This window comes from Lepidochelys kempii, chromosome 14 (assembly GCF_965140265.1).
Source record: "Lepidochelys kempii isolate rLepKem1 chromosome 14, rLepKem1.hap2, whole genome shotgun sequence".
Taxonomy (NCBI): Eukaryota; Metazoa; Chordata; order Testudines; family Cheloniidae; genus Lepidochelys; species Lepidochelys kempii.
The window spans coordinates 40,292,719-40,318,708 of NC_133269.1; the positions used below are offsets into that span (position 1 = coordinate 40,292,719).

General features: G+C 47.1%; 2 protein-coding genes and 1 long non-coding RNA gene across 3 annotated transcripts; 1 reads left to right on the forward strand and 2 right to left on the reverse strand.

Moving 5' to 3' along the window:
• Positions 1-1,606: 1,606 nt before the first annotated feature.
• Positions 1,607-2,143, reverse strand: LOC140898259 (histone H1C-like). Its single transcript, XM_073311842.1, has one exon. It carries the CDS (start codon positions 2,141-2,143, stop codon positions 1,607-1,609), a length of 537 nt encoding a protein of 178 aa, XP_073167943.1.
• A 9,094-nt stretch (positions 2,144-11,237) lies between these two features.
• Positions 11,238-11,603, reverse strand: LOC140897677 (histone H2B 7-like). The gene has a single exon (XM_073310594.1). It carries the CDS (start codon positions 11,601-11,603, stop codon positions 11,238-11,240), a length of 366 nt encoding a protein of 121 aa, XP_073166695.1.
• Positions 11,604-21,164: 9,561 nt separating this feature from the next.
• On the forward strand, positions 21,165-25,672 carry LOC140897610 (uncharacterized). The gene is made up of 3 exons (XR_012154761.1): positions 21,165-21,371; positions 23,690-23,792; positions 24,817-25,672. It is a non-coding gene; the product is annotated as an uncharacterized lncRNA (long non-coding RNA).
• The last annotated feature ends 318 nt before the right edge of the window (positions 25,673-25,990 follow it).

Genomic DNA, 25,990 nt, shown 5'->3' on the forward strand with positions numbered 1-25,990 from the left:
CATTGGTTTGTTTGGGAAACCAATCAAACGGCACTGACTTTTGAAGGAAAATATAGACTTGTTTCATGGTGGGGGACATGGCTCCCTCTCTTACTTAGAAACCATTGCTCACAGGGACCGGGGCTGTATGGTCCGACCGCGCCTAGCATAGTTGGGCTTTGTTCCTAATTGGGGTTTCAGTTTGATGTATCAATACAATGAAATATTTGCTGAAATAATCCCTTAATTCTACCTCTATCCATTTTCAAAGCACAAGTGCTATGCCCGAATGGGTGGGGAATGTTTTTGTTCGCCACATGTCGCTCATGGAGAAAGAAACCAGAATCCTTATCACAGAGGAGCACCCCAAAAAGTGTGTGTGTGTGGGGGGGGTGTTTTCTTTTTTTCTCTTACTACAGGGGAAGTATTAAGTATTGTGGCCCAGCAAAGGATCTTTGTTTCATTCCTACATTTTTCTCCCAGGTGGTAGCAAGAACACAGCGCCTTGTTCATAAATCCATGAATGTCCCTAAAGGAGCCAAACTGTATCCCGCTATTGTAGTGAGAACAAAGCAAATCGCTCGGACAGCGGCCGGTGGGAAGGTGTCTCCCTTAGTGGAACAGCTCACAAATTACTGTCTTCTAATAAGACCACGAGATAAGCTTCATTGTTTTTCAGTTTGTTTGTTTTTTACGGGACCAGGACAGCGAAGCTCTGAAAACGAAGGTCGCTCTTGAAATCCGGAGCGACTTTTCTGACCAGGCGCTAGCTGGCAAAACAGTTTAGGGAGGAGCCGCAATAGCAAACCACTTGCAGCGCCACAAGTGCTAAATCGATACCGATTAATCTTTTTCATCCCACTTGTAGCAAGATCATGCTTCCGAACAGCGTTAGGTGCCTGCTGACTCTGTGTCATCTCCCCCCAAGTAGATTTCCGAGCAATCTGCCTTGGTCTCACCTCAACCTGGCAGTGAATGTCTCAACATTGCTACACCAATCAAACAACCACAACAGGAAATACGGTACAGTTGTGAGCTCATATATAGAGAGGCAAGGGCGGGCGCTCATTGGATGAAAAGAGGAATCATTGGTAGAGCTTTTGAGGGGGAGGACAGGGATTGGGCAGGGGAAGGAGGCCTGCACTCTCTTGGGGCAGTAAGTTACCGCTTTGCTGGACCTGATAGGAAACAGGCACCAGTGGAAGCCCGGGCTCCAGTTCTCCCCTAGAATCGTTGTTAAAGAGACAAACATGGATATATATTTCCTAGTCAAAGTGTATTGAGGTTGCGATTTTGATCATTACTACGGAGTAAAACGATCTTTTTAAAGTCTGTGTTTACGTGAGGATTTCTTTCACGGGACTCTTTTTTCAGGGGAGGACAGTTTTATTAACTATTTAAAAAATCAACTTTGAATATTTTTCCATAGGAAATTTTGGATTTTTTTTTACATTGTTCAGAATAAAATTCCGAATCAAAGATTTCCCTCCAAGAAGCATCTTTGTTGGTGAAAGCTCACGCCGCACCGCCCCTGCTCTCCCGCCGAAACATTAGCTCATTTAGTGAGTATTGAGGGTGGCTCTTAAAAGAGCCTTTGAGTTTATATTAGCGGACAAGGAATGTGTTTTTAATGCCTCTTGACAGCAGCTTTGCCGCGGGGGGCAGCCCTCCCCTTGGCTCTGGCCGGGTTCTTGCGAGCCTTGGGTTTTTTCACAGCTAGCTTGGTCTCTCTGCCGGGCCCCTTTGCTTTCCTAGCTGCTGGGACGTTAATTTTTTTCGGAGATCTCCTGGCTACTATCTGGTTTTTGGGTCTCTTGACGGCCGTTTTTTTCTTCGTTGTTTTCAAGGCGCCCCCCTTCTTCTGGTGCTTGTTGATCCTGAAGGATCCCGAGACGCCGCTGCCCGTCACCCGCTGCAGCAGCCCTTTGCTAACGAGAGAGCTGAGAGCCGCCTTTAGGCGACCGTTGTTCTTCTGCACGTCGTATCCCTCGGCCAAGAGCGCCTTTTTGATGGCAGCCAGAGAGGCGCCCTTGCGGGCTGTAGAGACGCAAACAGCCCGCAGAATGAGGTCGTGGAGAGACGGCCTCCCTCTTTTCTTGGGTGGAAATGCGGCTAAGGCTACGTCTGAGGAAGAAGTCTGGAGGATGGAGCTCAAATCTCGCATGTCTCCCCACTGTATTCACAGCCACAAGAACCGCCACCGCCTGCCTGCTGCTGCAGCTGCAACGGCTACGGCTGCCGCTGCTGCTGCCGCCGCCTCTTATCTGCAAAGCGACAACCTCCCACGAAGCTTCCACGACTCTCCGCTCCAAACTGATCTCACTGGCCCCCTGCCGGGCTTTATATAGAGAAGAACCCGACGCAACCGACTCAACCAGCTCGCCGCGCGCACCACCTCCCCCCGACGGCGGACGCAACAGAATCAATGAGCCTCCACTCGCCTCCCAGCGTCCCACAAATCTGTGTTTCTGAAACTCCACTGATCTCTAATTTTAAAAGTCCGACTGGCTTTTTGCTCAATTAATGTAGACGTCCCCAGGCTAGGACTGTTAGGTGTTTTCATTCGCTGCATCTTTGGGATCCACCGAATGGGCTCCCCCCGCCAGAAATCGACAAAACCCTCGATTTATCCATCGGCCTGTCCCCCAAAAGTAAACAAAATTTGGGTTTAATCTTAAATTACAATTAAATTTTTGTACCTGCCTTCAAGATATCGAGGGAACAGTATTAAGGCGGAGTGAGGTATCCCACACAAAGAAATTAAATGGTTTCCTTCTTTGTCTTTTTGTGCAGCGCCCTTCCAAAGACAAACAAGAAACACACCTAGGCTTCCCCATGCTCGCCTATGAGGATTTGTCTACTTTCAAAAGGAAATAAATATCTCTAGTTTTCTGTCATAGTAAAACATTACCAAGTACTTTAAACGTACTGCTATTTTAATTTCTATAGGGATGCATCCTACTCTCATTCACCTGGCTGAAATTAATGTCAGAACATCCATTTACTTCAGTAGAAAGTGCAAAAGTTAGAGAAAACTATAGGATACACATGCAGAAAAAAATGTAACAGGGAGGAAGAATAATTATTTTCATGTGTTTGGCAAATAATTATTTTGTTTTAAGGTACAGGTTTTTAGTAAAAGGGGAAGCTAACTATGATATGATACTTTAGGTTTTACAACAGAGACATTTTATTTTATTTCGTTTTATTAAAACCTTCATATTTGTGAAGAATTTAGAACCCGATTGTTTTATGCCTCTGGCTTAAAGGTATTAACCTGTAATCTGCAAAAGTGGCTAGAGGCTATGGGTGCCTCAAATGTCGAGTTCCCAGCACCAGACTATTGGGGGGAGGGGGGAAGTAGTGGTTTGATTGATGTTGATAATTCAGGTGTTACAGTTGTCTCACATTACAGGACCAAAGTGTCATCCAGCATAACCATATAATCGAAAAGGAATAACTTTAAAACGGACAGGAATGATTTAACGCAATAATTACCCAGCAGGACTCAAAATTATTGAGGAAAAGACTTTAGGATTGGATAGTTATATAAATAACAAGATCATTTACACTTAGCATTACAAGGAGAGGGAAGAGACAAGTGGGGGAGGGGGGGAGACCTAGAAAGGACAAACCCACTCACGCTTCAGGACAAGATCCAAGCAGCCTCGACTTCCCTGGAGCTTGCTGTATATGGACGGGCGCGATAAATTCTGTAGCAATGAGCTCAGACAGGTAATTTGCGGTGATTCAAGATGCAGCCTGCTGCAGTTTCCACGATATGCATCTGAGGAAGTGAGCTGTAGCTCACGAAAGCTTATGCTCTAATAAATTGGTTAGTCTCTAAGGTGCCACAAGTCCTCCTTTTCTTTTTGTGAATACAGACTAACACGGCTGCTACTCTGAAACAGGACCTTAGAAAACATTCCCGGGTGCCCATGTGAACCTACTTCAGCATCTCGTACAAGAATGCGGAATAAAACTATTTCCTCCTCTTTTTCAACCCACTTCTTTGCGATATCACCAATCAGCACCTGTCTCCCTATTCTTTTCCCTACAAAAAAAACGAAAGGTAGGAGCGCAGAGTTCCCATTTATTAAGTAGTGGCAGACCGAAAGGGAGACTGAGACCGCCTACCACCTAAGCTTTCGCTACTACAAGTCTCACCCTTCTTCACTTCTATATCTACCCATCACGCCTCGCTTTCTTGATGTGCAATTAAGGATCCAAACATTTCTCCTTTTCATTAGCTCATCCGGCAAGCCAAGCAAAAATAGAACCAATGTCTCCCCGCCTCTAAAGTATCTGTCATGAAATTAAAATGCCATAGTGTAAACCCTTCTCTTATCCTTATTCTAGAGACTATCCCGAGAAAATGATGGAATTTTAACAGTAATTTGAAGACAAAAATCACGATTTTTGTTTCCTTAGTCGGGGAGCAGATCCGAGATTTGTGTATGTTTTCCCTGCCAGAGCTTTATTGTTTTAGTTTATCTGATCACCAAACTCTGGTGAATGAAACATCCTCACCAGGAGAACATACCACGCAGGTTGTTAGTGCTGAGGAGCAGGGGACGGAACCAGGCTGATTCGGTTGGGTCAGACACTGGGGTATAACTACCCCTCGGGCTGCAGCTGCCGGGCCCGGCTTCAATCTGCGGCACCCTGAGGTGCAGGAGGCGACGAGCTTGATTTTCAGGCTGCGCCGGAGCAAGTAGAGAACAACTATCAAAAAATAGAGAACGCAGCGCCTCTTGAGTCTACCCAGATGAACACAGATCAGCCGGCTGGCCCTTCCCAGGCACCAACCAGCAAGAGAACCAAGCGGAAGAAGAGGAAGGCGGTGCTGATAACTCGAAAAGACCGGGAAGGTTTTGCCCACTTCATTCTCCAGACCGCAGATTTCTCCAAGCACTCCGGGGAGATCTCCCTGGGAGTCATCAGGAAAGAGCTGGCGGCGGAGGGGATCGATGTCAAGAAGAACAAAGCGCATATCAAAGCGGGGCTCGGGAAGCTGGTCTCCACTAATGTCTTGCTTAGGGTCCCGGGCTCCTACAAGCTTATCGCAGAAGCGAAGCTACCCCCTCAGCCGGTGAAGAAGGACAAATCGGCAAAGAAGCAGGGGGCTGAGAAAATCAAGAGGAAAAAAAAAAAAAAGCAGCGAAGAAAAAAGCCAAGAAGAAAGCAGGGGATCTTGTGGATCGGGAAGAGGAAACTGGAGAAACTGTCGCTTCTGTATCCTTTGTGCAGTGGGAAGCATCTCTCGAGGGGAAGTCCTAAAAGGCATAATTCTACCGGTTCATTCTGCTGAAAAAATAAATAAACCCAAAGGCACTTTTAAGAGCCACCCCAAAAACTTTCCCTAAAAGAGCGTTAACACAAATGTACCTTTTAAAAAAAAACAACTTTTTTTTTTCCTGTATTTGTATAGGACCAGATCCCAGGCGTTAGGGAAGATGAAAACTATATAAGCATGGGTCAGTTGCCTTCTTTATCAACCCCCCCCCCCTTTATTTTAAGTCAGTTACTTCACGCATTCAATGCCACACGCATTCAATGGCGGGATCTAACTAATCTTGAAAGCTCCCTGCCTTTTCCTGCTGTTGGTTTTCCTGACCTGCTTATCATAAAATGCATTCATCAATGGTAGCGCTGCAGTTTGCTTTCTATTCTATGAATACATACAACACACACAGCCCTCCCTTATCTCTGAAAAAGCCGCGATACAAAATATGGCACCAGAGAGCAAAGACGTTCGCTCTTCTGATGAGCCCTGGGGGATGGTTCTGAAAAGAACCGTTTTGTTTTTTCGCCCCTGGCCTGAGCCTTCACTCCATAAGGAAGGTGCCCTTAATAATATCTTCTAAGATCTGCTTCCTGCGCGTTCCCACCGTCCCCCTGATTTTGCCCGGGCTCCTGCTGACCCTCTTGGGTCGTGCAGCAGCCGGTTTCGTTTCCCCGCTGGGGTCACTTGGCCCTGGGGCAGCTGTTCCTGTCTTCGCCGAGCTCTGTCGCCTCTTGGCCGCGGCTGTTTCCCTCTTTTCCGCTTTCGGGGAGCCGCCTCCCCGCGGGAGCCTGAAAGAGCCCGAGGCGCCGCTGCCGCTGACCCGACGCAGAGCCCCGCGGCTCAGGAGATAACGGAGCACAGTCTTGATGCGGCCCTTGTTCTTCCGCACGTCGTATCCCTCGCCCTCCAGCGTCTTCTCGATGGCGGCCAGAGAGGCGCCTCTGCCGGCGGCGGGGACATCAGCCGCCCGGAGAATGACCTGGCTGAGAGTCGGTTTCTTCCTTCCCTTGCGCGGGGGATTCTCCCCAGCCGGACGGGAGGCTGCAAAAGCCGCGGGGAGAGGACGCGAACCGGGCATGTCCCTGCGAGTCAATCCCAGCTGCTGCCACCCAGACCCGCACGTCGGGCCGCCGCCCTGACACGGAGCCCAGCGGCCGCCGCTGAGGCCAGATAGCGAGCAGAGCCCGACGCAGCCGAATCAATCCCCTGCTTTATTCCTGCCCCTGCGCCCTCTCCCCAGCCGGTGTTTCTTCTGCCCCACTCAAGTTGCCCGCAAAAAAGCGCCAGCCCCGATTTGCACAATCGTTTCCCCCTCCCCGCTCCAGGACACTGAGCTAGTTCCCCCGCTGGCGTTGTCTGAAGTATTCATGAGTTGCTGTCTGGGATAGGTCACAAAACTGGGCTGTGTCACTATATGCCAAATGTGCTTGATTGAAGATTACAAACATTAAGCAGTACATTCACCTGCCAAAAAATTACAAAAAGCCCTACAGCACTGAGATCCTTTATGATTGTGCCTCACACTTGGTAAGGCAACCCCCACCCTTTCATGTATTTATACCTGCTCCTATATTTTCCACTTCATGCATCTGATGAAGTGGGTTCCAGCACATAAAAGCTTATGCCCAAATAAAATTTGTTCGTCTCTAAGGTGCCACAAGGACTCCTCGTTGTTTTTCCTTAATTCTCCTGTAACTCTGCATCCTTTTGTCCTTGTAGACTTTTAAAGAAAGAGTTTCAAAGTCACCAATAGCAATTAGGCCTACCTGGAACAGCCTAATTCTAAGGAAGACTCCCAACTCTGATTGAGTTTAACTGCCACGTATACCTTTGAAAATCTCCCATTTATGTATCTAAACATTTCTCATTTAACGAACAAATTTTCAGAAATGTGCAAATGAACATAAGCCATATACATATTTACCCAGTCGAGCTGTATGCTTCTTAGTTGGCCACATACTGAGACAAATTCTTATTTTGTTGTGTGTACCCACTATGGCATTATATGCATTGCAATCGGGTGGAATATGCATTAGCGGTAATCAGTGCTCCCTCTGGAGTATTTTCTATCATGAAGACCATACAGATCAATGAAAGAAATAGCTAACAATAGCTGGATAGAATGAAGAGTGGGGCTGATGTATTATCAGAAGTTTCTTCCTATCTATGTCAGGGAGAATTTGCTATGCCCGTTCCCATAAAGGTGATAGGAAGGCAAAAACAGGACACAGCCTTAGTTCTTGATACTACATTCCATGTTAGTTACTAGGTGGTGCTTTCTCACACAAAAACACAGCTTCGATGTTGGGCAAGACCCCACAAGAGCTTGTTCAGCACTTCAATCTTTGTGGACAGCAAACTATGGAGGGTACAGAACTATTGGGCTCTTCTCACTGTTCCCAGGACTCATTCTCTGCTAATAGAAGATTCTTAGTTCTCAGATACTTCAGCACACCAACCAAATTATCTAAAGGCAACATTTCTACTACATCTCATGGAGTAGCTTTTCAGCCTACCCACAGAGAACCGTAGACCCACCCAAGCAACTTCCTTTCCTTACAACCCATCAACTGGACCGCTTTCTTTTCTCAACAAAAGTGAATGGCTGAGTGACTGTTGTTATAACCTTAGAGCCGGGCAGTTCCTCCATCCTGATTGGCTAGTAGGAGTCCAACTCCCCTGAACCAATGAGAATGAGGATCCTGAATAAACCAGTGAGAGAGCCCCTTTTCTTTCTCGATCTCTTTTTTTCTCCTAAAATTGTCATGCTCTACCATCAACACAAATGAGCATAGTGGGTCAGACCAATGGTCCATCTATCCCAATAGCCTGTCTTCTGAAGTTGCCAATGCCAGATGCTTCAGAAGGAATGGACAGAACAAGGAAATTACCTTGAGATCTATCCAGTCTACCAGTCCCAGCATCTGGCCGTCAGAGGTTTAGGGACACCCAGAGCATGGTGTTGGATCCCTGATCATCTTGACTGATAAATTCACCCGCTTAATTTAAAAACAATTCCTCCCCACCCCCACAAAATCATCTATTGAATTCCTTCATAGGTTGATTTGTTCATTCATCCCTGTTCCTCTTTCTGTCAGAGGTAAGGCTGCGAATTTTAACATTCGTTAAGTGAAAAACCTATCAAACACTGGTCCCGCCTGAGTGTAGCGCTGGAGATGTGTGCGAGGCTTTGGTGGTTTTATTTTCTCTCTGTCTCCCCCCGCCCCTCAGCAGAAGGTTCATTCCTTAACACCATCGCCAGAAAATGAAACAGCCTCCAGATCTCGGCAAGATGTCTGTTGTGGAATGACAGGAGGCCTCCTGGGCTCTTAGAAACTCGGGTTCTCGGTGCTTTGGAGGGGAACCTAGAGCTGCGGAGGCAGGAGGGCCGGGAGGTTGATTCGGTTGCGTCCGGGTCCAGGCTATAATTAGCCGCAGGCAGCAGCCCTGGCTTCTAGTCTGCGGCTGGAGCGGCGAGAGCAGCGACTTGGAGCAGCTAGCCAATAGGCTTCCAAGCAATAGGAACCGGAGCGGTGCTGGTGGCTGGAGAAGCGGCGCCCCCCTCTTGGCCGAGATGAATGCAGCGCAAACCACAGCGGAAGCTCCCGCTGCAGTTCCAGCTCCAACCAGCCAAAGGAAAAAGAAGAGAAGGAAGAAGAAGCCGCCTCGAAGACAGCGGCCGGCTTTTGCCCAGCTCATCCTGTGGAGCGTGGATTTCTCCAAGAGCCGCAAGGGCTTCTCCCTGGTGGCCATCGAGAAGGAGCTGGCGGCGACGGGAGTCGACGTCCAGAGGAACAAAAGCCGCATCAAATCGGCGCTCAAGAAGCTGGTCACCAACAACATCCTGTGCAAGGTGCCTGGAGTGACGGGGGCTCCAGGCTCTTACAAGCTCTGCAAAGAACCAGGCGTCGGCAAAACGCAGCTCGTTCTGCAGCTGCCCAAGACCAAGGAGGCCAAGAAGCCGGCAAAGCAGAAGAGACAAGCAGATAAAAAGCCGCCTGCCAACCAGGAAGCTAAAAAGATCAAGAAGAAAAACAAAGGCACGGGGACAAAGGCCCCCGGGAAGATGAGGAACGTGGCCGAAGGCAAAGGAGCTGGCAAGACTTCTGCGGTTTCCTCTGCTCGCGGGGCAATGGCTCCCCAGGGGAAATCTTAACCGATCTATTGATTCACCGCAACGAAACAACAACGGCTCTTTTAAGAGCCACCCTAAACCATTTCCAGAAGAGCTTTAAGCACGAAGGCCCTGATGTGCATTGTTTAGGACCAAATACTGCATTGCTCACTCCGGTAAATCTCCTTTTGATTTCAACAGAAAATAGTGGGTGCGCTCGGAAACCAGAAATAGGCTTTCAGGTCTGCCCCCTGCCCTTTAGAAAGAGACGAGATATGCGATCAGGTTTGCTATACGGTTAAATATGATGGAACCTCTCTCAGTGTCTGACGGGAACGAGTGTGGAAACCCCCCCCCCCAACAGATATGGTGAGCAAGTGACCAGAAATCATAGCAGTTGTGTGTATCGAACTATGAAAATTTTAAACCCCAGAATTCTTCACAGCCTTATCTCAGAATGTGATGTAACGGGTGGAGGAAACGTACAAATAGTCTGGGAACAACCTAAATCCCCACGTATTACGTGCATTCTGGTATTGCCCATAATACTGTCATGTCAGGATGCTCGAAAGGTTTCCGTGGCTACCCGTGGCCGGGGAGGGGTTCAAGGACGGGACAGGACTGCCCTGTCTCTGCCCCCCACTGAAGCCAGGGCTAGCTGGGGTGGAGGGCCAAGATTCCGGCGTTTTCAAGGGCAGATTAGAATATGTACATGTGGGGGGAGCAGGGGAGGTAGGTAGGTGGCCCTGTCTTAGAAAAGCTCCAGTTTAAGATTTAGGAGGAATTTGCCTTTCGAAAAGACTTCCACAGCCCAAAGGACCTGCTCCCCCATCAGATAATCGTCACGCGCGTGCTGCCGCCCCGACCTGATGAAGCTGTTTTATAACCACCACCAGTGATCTCAAGCAGGAGGAGCCGCCATCCGCCCGGTATATTTCTGAGCGCGGTTGGTTTTCCCGCAGCTGGAAAGGCAGGGAGTGGATCTTGCCCCGCGTAATCCTGGTGTATTTGCGAGCGGTCTGCACCTTAACTGTAGATTTACAAGTAGGTTGCTGCTTAGTTAGCATCACTCCACGGCTATGCCCAGGCTCCTGCGACAGCCCCGTGCAGACAGTGTGGGTATTTTACAGTGACAGCAGGCTGCAATTGTCGGAAAGGAAAACAACCATTTTAGACTGAAATTTTATCCGGGGATTTTGTTAACATAGGGCTAAGAAGGGGTATAGAGAGAGAAAGAGCCAGGTGGCTTCAGGTTATTTGGAGGAAGATGAAAGCAGTTTATACTTTATTCCTTCCCCATCCCCTTTCATTTCGGCTTGTGGTGTTTTTTGTTTCGTTATAGCTTTGGGGCTGCTGCTTTTTCAGCCTTTGGGAAATGAAGAGTCCTTGGTCTCCAAGTCCTTTGCGAATGAAAACGTTTCAAGAGTTTGCAATATTCATAAAAACAAGTTGAAGTTTATTTAAAAAAAAATTCTCTAGCTGCGTTTGATTCCTGTATTTCAGTATAAAAGGCAAGATTATTAAACGGTCAGAATATCTACTACGCAAAGACTTTATAGCACGGTAAACCTTATTTTATAAACCAAACCTAATTTCCACGAAGGATTCTTATGCGGATAGGTTAAGAAACAACCTTTTTACCAGTTTCCTTCCCCAATATTGCTTTTATCCCATCTCTACAATCAAAAATGATGAGTATTTAATTGATGAAACCTCAATCAGTAACTGATTTAATTAGATTACTTTCCCTTACTATGAGCAGCTCTTTTATGGGAAAAGTGGGTGGCCCTTAAAAGGGCCTTTGGGTCTTAATTCGGTGGATGGTTTCACCTTAACACAGCCACGGCACGCAAAACTTTATTTAGAGCTGGTATATTTGGTCACAGCCTTAGTGCCTTCCGACACAGCATGCTTCGCCAACTCCCCAGGCAAGAGCAGGCGGACCGCCGTCTGGATCTCTCTAGAGCTGATGGTCGACCTTTTATTGTACAAAGCCAAGCGCGACGCCTCTGCAGCGATGCGCTCGAAAAGATCGCTCACGAAAGAATTCATAATACTCATGGCCTTGGAAGAAATGCCCGTGTCCGGATGGACCTGCTTCAGCACCTTGTAGACATAAATTGAATACGACTCTCTGCGACTCTTCTTACGCTTCTTATCCCCTTTCTTCGCACTTTCCGCAATCAGCTTCTTTCCCCCTTTCTTCGGCACACGCGCAGACATCTTCACTCCCCTTCTCGCTTCTAATCAACATAAAAAGACACCAAGCCCCTCGGAGTTCCTCTTTATATAGATTGTTGCCCGACCTGAATGAAGACTGAAAGCTCTTCGGTCCTCACCTTTTCTAGCCACTGCTCGTTCGCGCGTCAAGTCTGATCGCCTGAACATGACGGCTCTGTTCACTATCTGCTACTGAGAAGGCGGCATAATTGATATAATCTAGTGTTGTCTCAGACTTTCTTCTTAGATTAGCCCACTCTCAACAAAGCAGTTTGATCCTCTACGGTTCCAACAAAGCTTTGTAAAAGTCAGAATATTTACGATTTAAATTTCCATTGGAGAATTTCTAGCGTGTTGGAAGTTATCTTGTTTTCCCATATTTTAAAAAAAATCATTTTATTTTCACTTTTTACATGTGAATCATAGATGTAACAAGAACCAGTTCCGTGCAGTTCTGACCACTGGCCTTTTGACTCTTGGTACACAGTTTCAGGTTGACAGAAAATAGAAGTTTTGATCAGCACTTGCCATCTGTACAAAAGAGCCATGTGGCTTCTTTTGCAGGGGTCAATGGATTTTTTTAACCTTTGTCATCTCTGTCCTTTATTAAACAATTAACTTGCCTGGGGGAAAAATCATTTCATCTAATCTCTCTCTCTCTATGTGTCTGAAATTAGGTTTCTAAATCTATTCCTAGGTGTCTGAACAGGTGTCCTGATTCTAAAACCACTGTCCACCCAGCAGCTACTCCTGAGGTGAATAGATGCTGCTGATAACTTAGAACTTTTTTGGGGGGGGATGGGGAGCCTACAGATTTTTGGAGTTTACTTATGTATTTAAGACTTTAACTGTAGGCACCCAGGACTCAAAACCTTTGACCAGAGAGATCCCCTGTTGTTGTCTTTCTTCTTTTCTAAATACTTTCCCCCATTCCCTTTTCATTTTCCCAGATTTTTGGCTTGACATCAGACTTTGTTGGAAGTAGTTTGAACTTAAACAAAACCATTTAAATATGGTGTTCTTCTGTTTAAATCATTGAGAATCTACCAGCATAGAGCTAGAGGAGATCAACCTCTCTATGAAGATGTTGGTTGGTTGCTCTGCCTGATAGCGATTCACTTGGCATTGATAGCACACAAGAGCTGTCTGCTTCATTCTTGCCCCTTTGCTCCCTGGGTGCAAAGTTCACCCAAAAAGGAGATTCTGAGGCTGCCGGGGGGAGCAAATATAGGCACAAGCCCAGGTGACTGAAAGGCTGTGTGCCTATAGAGCAGTATATATGGAAGAAAAAGAGGTCTGGCGACAATACAGTAAGTTTCCAGCCAGGTCCAGCAGAAGAGCAGCAAAGACATGCTGGGGTCGGCTTTCAGCTCAGCTAGTTTTCCATCAGGTCTCTCCAATACGAAATTAGTGAATTAGTGGCTGGAGGGAGAGGGAGATTCCCGGCCATGGTCTCCTGCTAAGAGGGGACTGGCCAGAGTGGGTGGGTGGGGGTCTCACCGACTCTAACGTTCACCTCTCCACACCTATACAACCAGTCTCTCTCTGGACTGCTCCATCTGAGATACCATGGAAGTGTTTCTGCATGGAAATTTTTCAGTTTCCATATTTTGGTTTTCAGGCATTTGATTTTTCTACTTTTTTTTTGGCCAAAACCCAATTTTCCATTTTTTTTGATTGAATATTTGATTTTGATTGCAAATGTTCAATCTCCTTTTAAGGGACTACCTTAACCACATTTTTAAAAACATTGCCATAAAATTGGGCCAGGCAGCATGAAATCTTATGGTTCACTTGTGCTCCTTCACCAATCCTTTGCTATATCCACTTGTCTCTAGATGTCTATTGAGATTGTAAATTTTGAGAAGTGGAGGCTGTCTTTTCCTGACATGTTTGTACTAAGAGCTTAACACACTGGGGCTCGAGTTGGGCTGGTCAAAACAATTTCCCTCAAAACTTTTTTAATATATTATTTTCAATATCAGAATTTGTCTAATTTAACTGAAAAAAATTCAATTTCCAATCAGGAAACTGAAACAAAAAAAATTAGACAAAATTTTTTTAAAAAATTGTTGTCAAACTTTTGGGTTTTTTGTTTGTTTGTTTGTTTTTCAGCAGTTTTTGGCTGAGAATTTTTGGTTGCTGAAAAACAAAACAAAACAAAAAGAAAAATATGGGGGGAAATGGGAGATAAAAAGCCAACATTTTCCATGGGGACTTTTTGTGTGATCTAGCCCCTGGGACTTCTATGGGCTATTACAATACAGTATACAGAATTATAATATACTAGTTTTGTCTCTTTCACTTGTTCCAGCCACCAGATGCTCAGCCACCTAACCTGGAGAAAGAAATGATTAAAACTATGGGACCCTATAAAAGGGTAAGTTCCCATGTGGAACTTTTTCTTCCAATCCCCCTCAAAAAAAAACCCCAAACCCCTTTAATTACTTTCCAGCTAAAGCTTCTACGTTCATATCAAAATAAAACCCACCACAAAAATACAAATAGAAACATTCCAAACTAAGGAAATCACAAGCTACGATCACACAAACAGCCATTTCTCTCTCTCTCTGTCTCTCTCTCTCACACACACATAACATTGAATAGAAACTCTCTATATTGAATAGAAACAGCACCCAAAACACCTTAACGCTGATGCTCTAGTTCCAGTAGACATTGACGTGCTGTTTTAAATACCAGCATTCAGAGAAATGTCCACTGAGCCCTCTCTCTTCAAGGCTACCACTTCCTTTCTCGTCCAGGGCTGGAGTTGATACTAGGATTACTTCTTCTACCAGCTGAATAGTGTATCTAAAATGTGTCATTTCTCTTCTGGACTGTAGAGGACTCTGTATCCCCGCTCACAGGCACAGTCTCCTCCATTCTCCCTGTCTGTGTGCGGCTGGAGAGCTGGGTGTGATGTCAACGCAGGGGACTGAATATAGTGGCTTCCTCATCTTCCCTTTCCTGCTTTGTCTCTGCTCTGAAAGCAGCCCTAGCAGGGAAGCAGGGATGGAAGAGCAGCTTCTACAAAAGCTTCCACTGTAGGGAGCTGCGGTTAAATTATGGAAATAGTGAGGTTTGAACCTGAGTCCTTCAACTCTAAAAGCACCAGCCGCTAACACTGGGTACTAAAGGACTAGGCTTATTAAAGGGTGTAGTACATAGACCAGTGACTAGAGGGAGATGAAGACCAACTATCTTCAAAGGAGGTGCTGTCATCATCATGAATAAGTTGCAATATGAACAAGAGGCTGCTAGGCAGCTCTCTAACTCGACATTCTATAGGCCATTATCCTCTGATCCCACTGAGGATTACCAAAAGAAACTACACCATCTGCTCAAGAAACTCCCTGAAAAAGCCCAGGAACAGATCTGTGCAGACACATGCCTAGAACCCCGACCAGATCTTGGGAGACAGACCAGTCCTCGCTTACAGACAGCCCCCCAACCTGAAGCAAATAATCTCCAGCAACCACACACCACACAACAAAAACACTAACCCAGGAACCTATCCTTGCAACAAAGTCCAATTCCAACTCTGTCCGCATATTTATTCAAGTGACACACATCATAGGACCTAATTACATCAGGGGCTTGTTCACCTACACATCTACCAATGTGATATATGCCATCATGTGCCAGCAATGCCCCTCTGCCATGTACATTGGCCAAACCGGACAGCCTCTGTGTAAAAGAATAAATGGACACAAATCTGACATCAGGAATTATAAAATTCAAAAACCAGTAGGAGAACACTTCAACCTCTCTGGCCACTCAGCGAAAGACTTAAGGGTGGCAATTTTGCAACAGAAAAGCTTCAAAAACAGACTCCAAGGAGAAACTGCTGAGCTTGAATTAATTTGCAAACTAGATACAATTAACCTGGGTTTGAATAGAGACTGGGAGTGGCTGGGTCATTACATACATTGAATCTATTTCTTCATGTTAAGTATCCTCACACCTTCTTGTCAACTGTCTAAATGGGCCATCTTGATTATCACTACAAAAGTTTTGTTCCTTGTTGATAATAGCTCATCTTAATTAATTAGCCTCTTACAGTTTGTATGGCAACTTCCACCTTCTCTGTATGTATATATATATATATATATCTTCTTACTATATGTTCCATTATATGCATCCAATGAAGTGGGCTGTAGCCCACGAAAGCTTATGCTCTAATACACTTATTAGTCTCTAAGGTGCCACAAGTCTTCCTGTTCTTTTTGCGGATTCAGACTAACACAACTGTTACTCTGAAACCTGTCTTAACATGAGTCACAAAATACTTGCCCAGTGGCAGAGAAGGCAGCTCCTTGGTATCCAAGACTAAGGGCTTGTCTACGCTGGGAAGTAGCCTGAACAACTATTCCATAGTAGCTCCTTTGTAGACGCTCTAATTCTGGACTACAGCCTTGCCCACTCTTGCAGCGGTGCATAGGGTATGTGTGTCTACACTCCATATTGAAAGACCAGTTACATCCACACTCACTGCTGTGTGTAACTATTGGCCAAGACAGCAGCCATCCCACCAGTACCCTTGTATGTCTCTCTGTCATTGAGATAGACCATGGTAGTCTCTCACTGTCACAAAGCCAGGGGGAATCTGGCTGTGCGGGGACAGGGCGTGTGTAGGGGAATTCCCCAGGAGGCAGCAAGACTCAGATGCCTTCATGGCTGAGCTCACTTGGGGACAGTCAAGAGTTTCTTGAGTTTCCCCTATATATAATTGCCTCACTGTAATTGAGAAATGGGCCCTTCCTAGTCCCTTGGTGCCTAGACTCTATGGTTTATGTCTACACTGTGATAAAAACCCACAACGCCAAGTCTCAGAACCCAGGTTAATTGACACACGCTTGAGCTGCAGGGCTAGAACTGCAGCCTAGATGTGTGGGACCAGGCTCTGAGACCCTCCCCTCTTGTGGGAGCTCAGAGCTCAAGCTCTGGCCCAAGCCCATATGTCTACAATGCAATTGTATAGCCCTGCAAGCCTCAGTCAGCCCTGCAAGCCTCGACCCAGCCCTTGTGCTGCGTGTCTTTTATGGCAGTGTAGACGTACGGTATGCCTGGGAAACTGGTCATTAAAAGCGTTCTTATAACACATTCTGGTTTGCTGTGTGGGACTCCTTTTGAGGTCGGTGTATTAATGGAAGCAGAAGGTTGGTTTCCGCATTTATTTTTAATCCACAGCAGATGCTTGAAAGCCTCAGTCCAGGCTTTTTGCTTTTTTTTTTCTTTTTCCCCACTGACCAATCGAATGTGTGATAGAAAGACTAAAGTACATGAAGAACACAGGACAAATGCCAACGACCCATCATACCTTGTGGTTTCTGCTTAAGCAATTAGGCAAAGGACCCAACAGCTGGTGTGGTGCATACACCAGAAATAATGGGAACAACATGAAACAAAAGTGAAGTGAGTGAGATACAACAGAATAAAAACATGCTCTGTGTGCATCTCACTCGAGGTTTATTTCGTGGGGGAATTGTGTTTAAAATGTGTCATATTTGTTCTTTGTGTAAGTCACTTTCCCCTGCTTTTCTGTATTTGATAGAAATACCCCGGATTTTACAGAACCTACCACTCACTTTATTGGATCTCAATCATTTCCAAGAAAGTTTCTGAGAGAGAGAGAAAAACAGAGTTCTAAACCTGGGTATTTCCAAACACTTTGAAATGAAAATAACTTGGAAATTTCATTTTAATGCAACTCCCCCCCCACCCCATTTTTCATCTAATTCTAATCCCTGGGGGCTCCCTAAAACACAGGAAAAGACGCTCCAAATGAGGGAGATTTGGTCTTATCCTTTGACATCTCTCAGAGGACAATTGGTCCCTGCCCTCAAACTGGTAAAAGCTCTCAGGGAAAGTATGTGGCACTAGGGACAGGAAAAACTAGCAGGGCTAGAGAGATGCAATTGTTCCTCCCAGATAAGGTATTGTTGCACTGGGAACTGGATCCTAGAAGGAAACTAGATGCAAATATGTTGCATCATCTTATAAACTGGGCCTACGGCTGCTGTCCCCAATCAGCCATCCCTGTTTATTTGGCCTGTCTATGCAATACAGTCTCAGTCTTTACCAGGGTTTTTTATAGGTTTTTAATGAGAATCACAATGTTCTTGAGATGATTTTTACTAGGGTTGGTCAAATATTTCCATCAAAACCTCTTTTCACTGGAAAATTGGATTTTTGATGAAATTCACTTTTTTTTTCTTGCACAAAATGGCTGTTTGCTTTCCTCATATTTACTTTATTTATTTATTTATTTTTGTCACTCCCAAATCGAAAGTTTTCCAGTTTGCAGCAATGCTGCTAGCCAAAATCCTGTGTGGTTTGGTGCATTTTTCAGCTGAAATGTTTTGCTGCCTGGTGAGTTTTCTGGTTTTCATGGGGGTTTTTTTGCTGTTGTTTTTACAAAAAAGGCAACATTCTCCACTCAGAACGTAGGCAACCTCCCCCCTTTTCTGTGTAAAATTAACCCAAGTGGAGGGGGAAGGGGAACAAACAAATAAACAAAAAGCCACATTTCTTGACCAACTCTATTTTCTACCCTTCAGTGAATGATCCTTAGCTGCCCCTTCACAATCACTATTCTCTGGCTATACAATAGCCCAGGGGTTCTCAAACTTCATTGCACCACGACCCCCTTCTGACAACAAAAATTACTACAGGACTCCATGAGTGGGGCCGCAGCTTGAGCCTGTCCGAGCCCTACCACCCCAGGTAGGGGAGTGGAACTGTAAGGATAAGGCCTTTTCCTGTAGCCATATTGCAAAAAGAAAAGGAGTACTAGTGGCACCTTAGAGACTAACCAATTTATTTGAGCATAAGCTTTCGTGAGCTACAGCTCACTTCATCGGATGCCATATTGTTTGGCCTATAGCCTTATCGTAAGGCTGAAAGCCTACTGCCTTTGTCTGCAGCCAGATTAAAAGAGCAGCCGCCGTTAGCTGAGAAGCAGGAAGTCACATCCTCACATTCCATCTAAATTAGATTAAAACAATGTAATATCAGGTTGTTAAGAAGGAGATCCTGACCCAATGGCACCTACTATCACCAGATAAAGAAACAGATCTTAAGATGGTTAAAGAAAACTTAGTTTGATGGCATCCTGTCTGGCAAGAGACCACTTATCAGTAGTTGTGGTTGGGAAATCCTCATTTCTGTATTGTTTTGTCATTATGGTCCCCACTTCCTTATTGTTTGTCTGTATGATCTCTGTCTGGTCCTTTGATTGTTTCTGTCTGCCATATAATTAATTTTGCTAGGTGTAAATTAATTAAGGTTTTGGGTTATGATTGGTTGGAGAATTTTGTTAGGATTGGTTAGTAAAATTTTAGTAAAATGATTGGTTGAGGTACAGCTAAGCAGGACTCAAGTTTCACTATAAAAACTGGGGTCCAAAAGGAAGTTCTTTGGGGAACCAACTCCAGGACACAGTCCCAAAGATCAGAGCTGCCAGACCTCAACACTTTGGCAATGACACCGTACAGAAACTGGAGTCCCCCAGATGGACCTGATCCCGACTGGCCATCAAGAAAAGTTCATCTGCCTTACTGCCTTATTGTATGTGTAGCATTGTATTCTGGTTTTGGTAATTGTTAATAAATAGATGTTAAGTAGGATATTACTGTGTAAGACTCTTTCACTGGTAAAAGACCCCCGTAAGCCCACAAAAGATTAAGCCTGGGGCCCAGAGGGAACTGGTGTCTGCCCGGAGCTCGGAGGGAATGGGTGCTTAAATTGACAGGGTTACGCCAGAGCCCTAGGAACTGGGTAAGGGTGGGTGCCCTAGAACATACGGTTACGCCTGGGTCCTAGGAACGGGATAAAAATGAGTGCCTAAATTAAGAGGGTTACGCCTTGAACCCTAGGAACTAGGTAAAGGTGGAAGCCTTGAGCCCTGGAACTGGGTAAAGGTGGGTGCCCTAGAGTGAGCAAGTGACAGAGAATTTTGTGTGGGTAACAAAGCCAAAGCCCCACCGTCCAAGGGCTTCAGTCCCAGGCAGGGGGCCTGTAACCTGAGTCCCGCCACCCAGAGCGGAAGCGCTCAGCTTGGGCTTTTGCCCCAGTACCCAGCAAGTCTAAGCCAGCCCTGGCAACCCCACTAAAATGGGATTGCGACCCACTTTGGGGTCCCAACCCGACCCACAGTTTGAGAAGCACTGGAATAGCGTGGAGATTTTCCCTAGTAGGAACATTTTCTGTGGGGAGGCGGGGAAGCCTAGAGTTGTCTCTTGGAGTCAGTCTACACTAGATCTGGTATTTTCTACACCTGCACCATCACGAGCATGTGTTATGTTAGTGCCACCCCTCAGGTCCACAAGCGATGGCGCACAAGTGTTGCCAACATGGTAGCAATTGCACTCGCTTAGCGTGTGTCTCCCTACCCTACATCAGGTCATTGTGCCATTTAATTGATAAGATCCAGCACCTGTGACGATCAGTGGAAAGACTCACTGTTGATTTCAATGGGCCATCAACCCTTTGCTTCCAAGGGTCAATGGCCAATGGACCTCTCAGGCAAAGCAAGGAGTTTGCATTCTGATCTGCATGGAGGGATTTCCTCAGGGTCAGATGCATCCCAGTGATAACACCATTGGCTGCCGAGGAGTTATGCCACGGGTGAATGTGGCTTTTCCAACTTCGGGGAACACACTCACTTTAATGATAATATCTAGCTCTTATGTAGCACTTTGCAAAGGAGGTTATTCGCATCATCGCTGTTTGACATGTGTGGAAGCTGAGGCAGGAAGGTCATCCGGACTACAGCCCAGGTCTCCTGAGGCCCAGTCTAGTGATCTCTCAATGAGGCCCCCCCCACCTCATGGGGTATTCTTGTTTGAGTCATCCAAAGTCTCTAACTCTGACCTACAGACTGATTCAAATTGACACAATGCAATCAGCCAAAGGACATGCACAAGCCCATTCCAGGAAACCTTGCTCAAGGCTCAGTTAATTTCTGTGAAGAGGAGATTGGAACTGAACTTCACAGAAGGAGTTCTGCCTTCTGTGAATCGAGGAAAATACTCCAACAGGAAGCTGTTCCACCCAGCTGTCTAGATTGTACATAGGCGCGGGATTTGGGGTGCAGGGGTTTTACATGGGGCTCCGCTCCCAGACCCCCACCCAGGGTCCCAGCTGTTGGCCCCACAGCCGGGCTCCACTTCTGGCCCCCATGTGGGGTCCTGGCTGCTGGCCCTGCTCCCGAGGCTCTGGTCCCAGTCCCGCATGCTGGCTCCCAGCCCCGCGCCTGGGGTCCTGGTTGTCAGCCCTGTGCCCAGGGTCCTGCTGCTGGCCCAGCGCCTGCCCTCGGCTGTGGCCCCATCCATGTCCCACCCTTCCAGAGAAATGACTCTGCTCTCAGCCCCAGCTCTGTGGGTAGGGGACAGACAAGGGAAAAGGGGGTGGCTTTCAGCACCCCCACTATTCAATGTATTCCAGCACCACTGGGATTGTGTATGAAATCTGGTGTTTACAAACCATGAGCACAAATTCTGCTGAGTCTGCATCACCCAGTGCTCAGAGGAACCAGGCAGAAACACCTCCTCCCCTGAGCGCAGAGAGATCTTTCGCCAGAGAAACTTCAACTCAAACAGGCGTGCGGGGAATCCTGTCGAACTGGACATATATTTTGTTTCGCAATCTGGGAGAGAGCTGGGAACAGAGGGTTTGTGAGGCTAGGTATATAAGCCAGTTGCAAACCAGTGTCCTTGAGAAGGCTATTGGGGAGTTTCGGAGAAGTAGCTGCAGACCCTGTGCTTGGAGGTAAGGGATCTGGTGGGCTGTGTGTTTGGTCAATCTGTTACTGCTTTGCGAGGGCTCCTTTGACTCGGCTGTACAGCCTCTGATCAGAGCAGACGTCTGGTTTGTCTCTAACAGGGATTACAATCTGTCTGCTCAGGATGGGTTTGTGAAGTCTCTGAATGCTGATTCCTGCTTTTTAACAAGAGTGTACTTTATTTTTTTTTTTTTATTTTCTGGGAAGAGTATCAAATAATAGAACTGCCTGGAAATTGGGATGTCTGTTTTCTCTACAGAAAATTTTGACTTAAAAGAAAATGAAAACCTGATTTATTTTTCAGTTTTCAGATACACACCAAAAATATTCAGCCCCCCACAAAGGTGCCAACACTTGAAAAAGTTTTGCCCCAAAACTGCCACACACAAAAATCAGCCCCAAACTGCCAAATTCTCATTTTTTTTGGCTCAAAATTATGAAAAAAAATATTTTTTCATGTAAATAATGAAAAAAATTGCCTCGAAGAAGCTGCAAATAAACAAAGAGGCTGTGGAAGCTCTGAGTTCTTAGCATGTCTGGCCATCAAGTCTTGTACGTCTGTGTGGACCGTGCCCACTTCAGTGTGTGTTGTGTGAAGAGCCTCAGTCCCACCATTCAAATGAAAGCTGTGGTGGTTTGCTTTTCTTCTACCCTGGCTGGTCTCAAGAAGTCCCTTCTTGTGCCACCTAACCTGCTATTGAGAGGATATGACTTTCCAGGGACTACTAAACAAAGTCATCTGGTCATGTTTTGAAAAATGATACCCAACCCTTAGATGCAGTTAGGGCTAATGGAAATCTACAGAAAATATTTTCCTCCGCTAAGTGCAGGGCTCAGAGGCGGCCGGTGACCCAGCCGTTGGGAAAGGCTAGCCCCTGGCCCCGCCCGTAGTGCCTGAGGCTCCTCCCCTTCTGCCACCCCTCCCCCCCCTTTTGCTCCTCACCACTGCCCCTGGCCCCAGCGCTGGGCAGCCAGGGGGCAAGTTTCCAGCTCTGGTGTGCAAAGTGGCCAGCCCTGGAGCGCCGGGCAGCTGGGCAGCACGGCCCCAGCACCAGCCACTCTAAGTCCCTGCGGGAGGCAGGCCAGCCAACCTGGGCCAGGGCAGAGCGCTGAGAACAGCAGGAGGGGGCCTGGCCTGGAGGCAGAGCCTGGGCGGGGGCCACGCTAGGCTGTTTGGGGAGGCACTGCCTCCCCCTGCCTACGATACCTGCCGCCCATGGCAGAGTGTGTTCTCCTGAAATGCTGGGTTGTGAAACAGAGAGACGTGGTGGGGGAGGTAATATCTTTGATTGGAGCAACTTCTGTTGGTGAGAGAGACAAGCCTGCAAGCTACACAGGGCTCTTCTTTGGACGTTGGCCCAATCAATTCCACCTTGTCTCTCTAATATCCTGAGACCAGCCCGGCTACAACAACACTGCAAAGAACAGGTAGTGGATTGTCTAGGGACTGCAAGGAATCATAAATTTTGAGGGGGAAGGCACGGTTAGACCATCCGTTTCATCTTCCCAGGGCTAGGGCACGATCATAGGTGGTGGGTATAATAGGCCAGGAGAGGCTAAGCCATGTCTGTGCTCCAACTCTTCCCCTCCCTGCTCCACCCCGTCCCCGAGGCCCCACCACTGCCTGGGGAGTCCCTCCTCTCCTCCTCTCCACCCCCACTCTGGAGGTCCCGGCCGTGTCCCTCCTTTCCGCCACCCTTCCCCCACAAGACCCCCCCGCCGACTTCTCCCCTCCGCACCCCGCCATGCCTCCACAGAGGAGAGGGTGGAGGAGAGGAGGGACACGGCCACTGGTGGGGTGGGGATTGAGCAGTGCCCGGGGTAGAGTGTGGGCAGGGCCGTGGGTGGAAGAGATGGGACAGGGAGCCAGCCTTCCCCAGGGGAAGTTTCACCTTCAACCCATGGACAAGATTTCTCCCTGCAGGCCATTTCCTAGGTTTTTGTCCAGTCTTGTGTCCACACTCCAAAGTGATGGAGCAGCCACTCCTGGCAGTTCTCTTGGGAGACGATTCCACAGCCTGATACTTTCCCATCTCACAATCTGGACGTTGTCCAATATTCAGCCTGAACTTGACCACGTTCATGTTCCTCCCTGGATCTTCCTCTGCCACCCCCTGTCTCACCCTTACTAATTCCTCTCCTGATGGCACCCCCAGTCACACTCAAGCTTACACCAACCCCGCCGCGCTTACACACCAAAGCAAAGACCAAGGATAAAGCCTGTTAGGATTGAACAATCAGATGAAGAGGCATTATCAATCTCTGGGTTTGGTTGGTTAGTTGGTTGGTTTGTTTTTATCTCTAGCAGTCAGAAGGGAAGTTTCAGGCAGAGATGACTCTTGCTCCCGATCCAAAACTCATCCATGGGACTTTCCCTAAGAGAAGTGAGCTTCTGGAGGAATTCAAAGGTAATCAATCCATCCTAACCCTGAGCCTAAAACACTCCATGGTGTGATGCTTTCTCACAACCACTGGAGGTGCCGATGAGTTTCCTGGTGCACTCCAGTGACTGAGGAAGCTTTTGCATGCGTGGTGGATAGCATAACCTGAGGAAGGCTGTGCCTCCCCAAACAGCCTTGCATGGCCCGCCCATGCTCCTCCCTGAAGCCGGTGCACTGGGGCTGGGGGCACACAGGGGTGTGTGTGTGTGTGTGTGTGTGTGTGTGTGTGCCCACTCTGGGCTCCAGCGGGTGAGAGGGGGCAGAAAAGGAGGGGTGGGGCCTTGGGCAGAGGGGAAGGGCCCCATGCTGTTAAGTAGAGATGACTGGAAAATTGGAGACGACCCCCGCCCCTGCGCTGAAAAATGTTACCTTTCTTAAAAGCCAGCAAACAAACAACAACCTGGAAAGCAACATTTTTGGGCTGGGGGAAGGTGGAAGGGAGAGTGAAAATGGAAGAAGTTTTGGCCAACGGCGGAAAAATAATCAGTCTGGGCTGGTTTTTTTTTGCACGGATGTGTGTTGTTTAGTTTTCCAATGAAAAAATAGCAATTAAAAAAATAAATAAAGGAAAGCAGAACCTTTCCGTTTCAACAAACCCCACAATTGCCACTGGAACAGTTTCAGTGGAAGGAACACTTTTGACCAGCCCCACCACTAAGGGGCTACAGGAGCGGATGCCCTTTCCCCGGTACGCTGGTGGCTGAGGAGTCTCCTAAAGCAATTCCTCGAGGATGACAGTTCCCAGGCACTCCCAGATGGGATGCAGGTGGTGAGCACCCCAAATGCTGTGGCTGTTGAGCCTAGATACATGAGGAACGCATGAAGCTCTGGTTGCTGGCAATATTGGCCAGATGCCCTCTCAGCTCTAGATACTTGGAGCACTGCCCAGGGATGGTCTACGGGAGAGAAGCCCAGCATCTGTAGATCTTTCGGACCCCATGTGCTGTACACAGCCAGATCTAACGCTCTGATTCTCTCTCACCCCTCTCAGAGGATGTGATTCTGGATCCTGACACCGCGAACCCGTGGCTCATCGTGTCTGCGGACGGGAAATCTGTGCGATCAGGAGAGATACCACAAGAGTTCTTGCCCGAGAATCCCAAAAGATTTGATCTTGCTCCCTGTGTACTGGGCACCCAGGGGTTCACTTCAGGGAGACATTACTGGGAGGTGGAGTTTGGGGATCAGAGGGAGTGGGCCGTGGGGGTTGCCAGAGAGTCCGTGCAGAGGAAGGAATGGCTCACTCTTAGCCCTGAGGATGGGATCTGGTCTCAAGGGCGCTGGTGGCTTCGGAGGGAGGCATTGGGCTCCTCTGAGACCCTCCAACCCCATAGTGGGAGGCCTGGGATAATCGGGGTTTGTCTTGATTATGAAGGGGGGCAGGTGGAATTTTATGAAGATGACCATACGACTATAATGTTGGCCTCCTTCAATGGGGAAAAAATGTTCCCCTTCTTCTACTTGGGCGGAGGGGTCCACCTCACACTGATCCCTTGAGGCTTAGGGGGGAAACATCCCACTGGGACCCCCCCCCCATGAAATGTGCCCCTCTCTCTAGCCATTTCCTGCACCGCCTCCCCGAGCCTCTGCAGCCTTGTCTACATGCAGGCTTTGCACCAGGGTCTGATTTAATTTGAACCTGGAGCAAACACCAGTCTGGATGATCTTAATTTGGCTTAAGAGCGGTGTGACTCAATTTTAAGCGTTGCCAGCACAAGTGGTTTTCTTGTGATTGTCATGATATTTGGTGTTTTTTTTCTTATGATTCCATCCGGATCTGCGCTCTTATTAAATCAGTCCGTTAAAATAATAATAGTGATGGTAATTATTAATTAACTGTTAATAACACAAACAGAATAAGAAGATTCATTCAATACCTAAAAGAAGTTTTCAGCCCTCCGAGTTGCAGAGGAAAGATTGAAAATGTGACTCCTAAAGTCTCCAACAAATTAAAACATTTATTACTGTAATATCTTTGCATCAAAGGGTCATTTTCTAATCTGGGTCTGTATAGCACCTTGCCCAACATGGTCCTGATCCATGACTAGCTGCTACAACAATCTTTTTTTAAAATCTCCTGATTTTTGAGGAGCCCTGACTCACGATTTTTGAACACTAGGGGTTGGCAAGACTGGCTTTAGCTTAAACTTGCTCCTAATTGACTT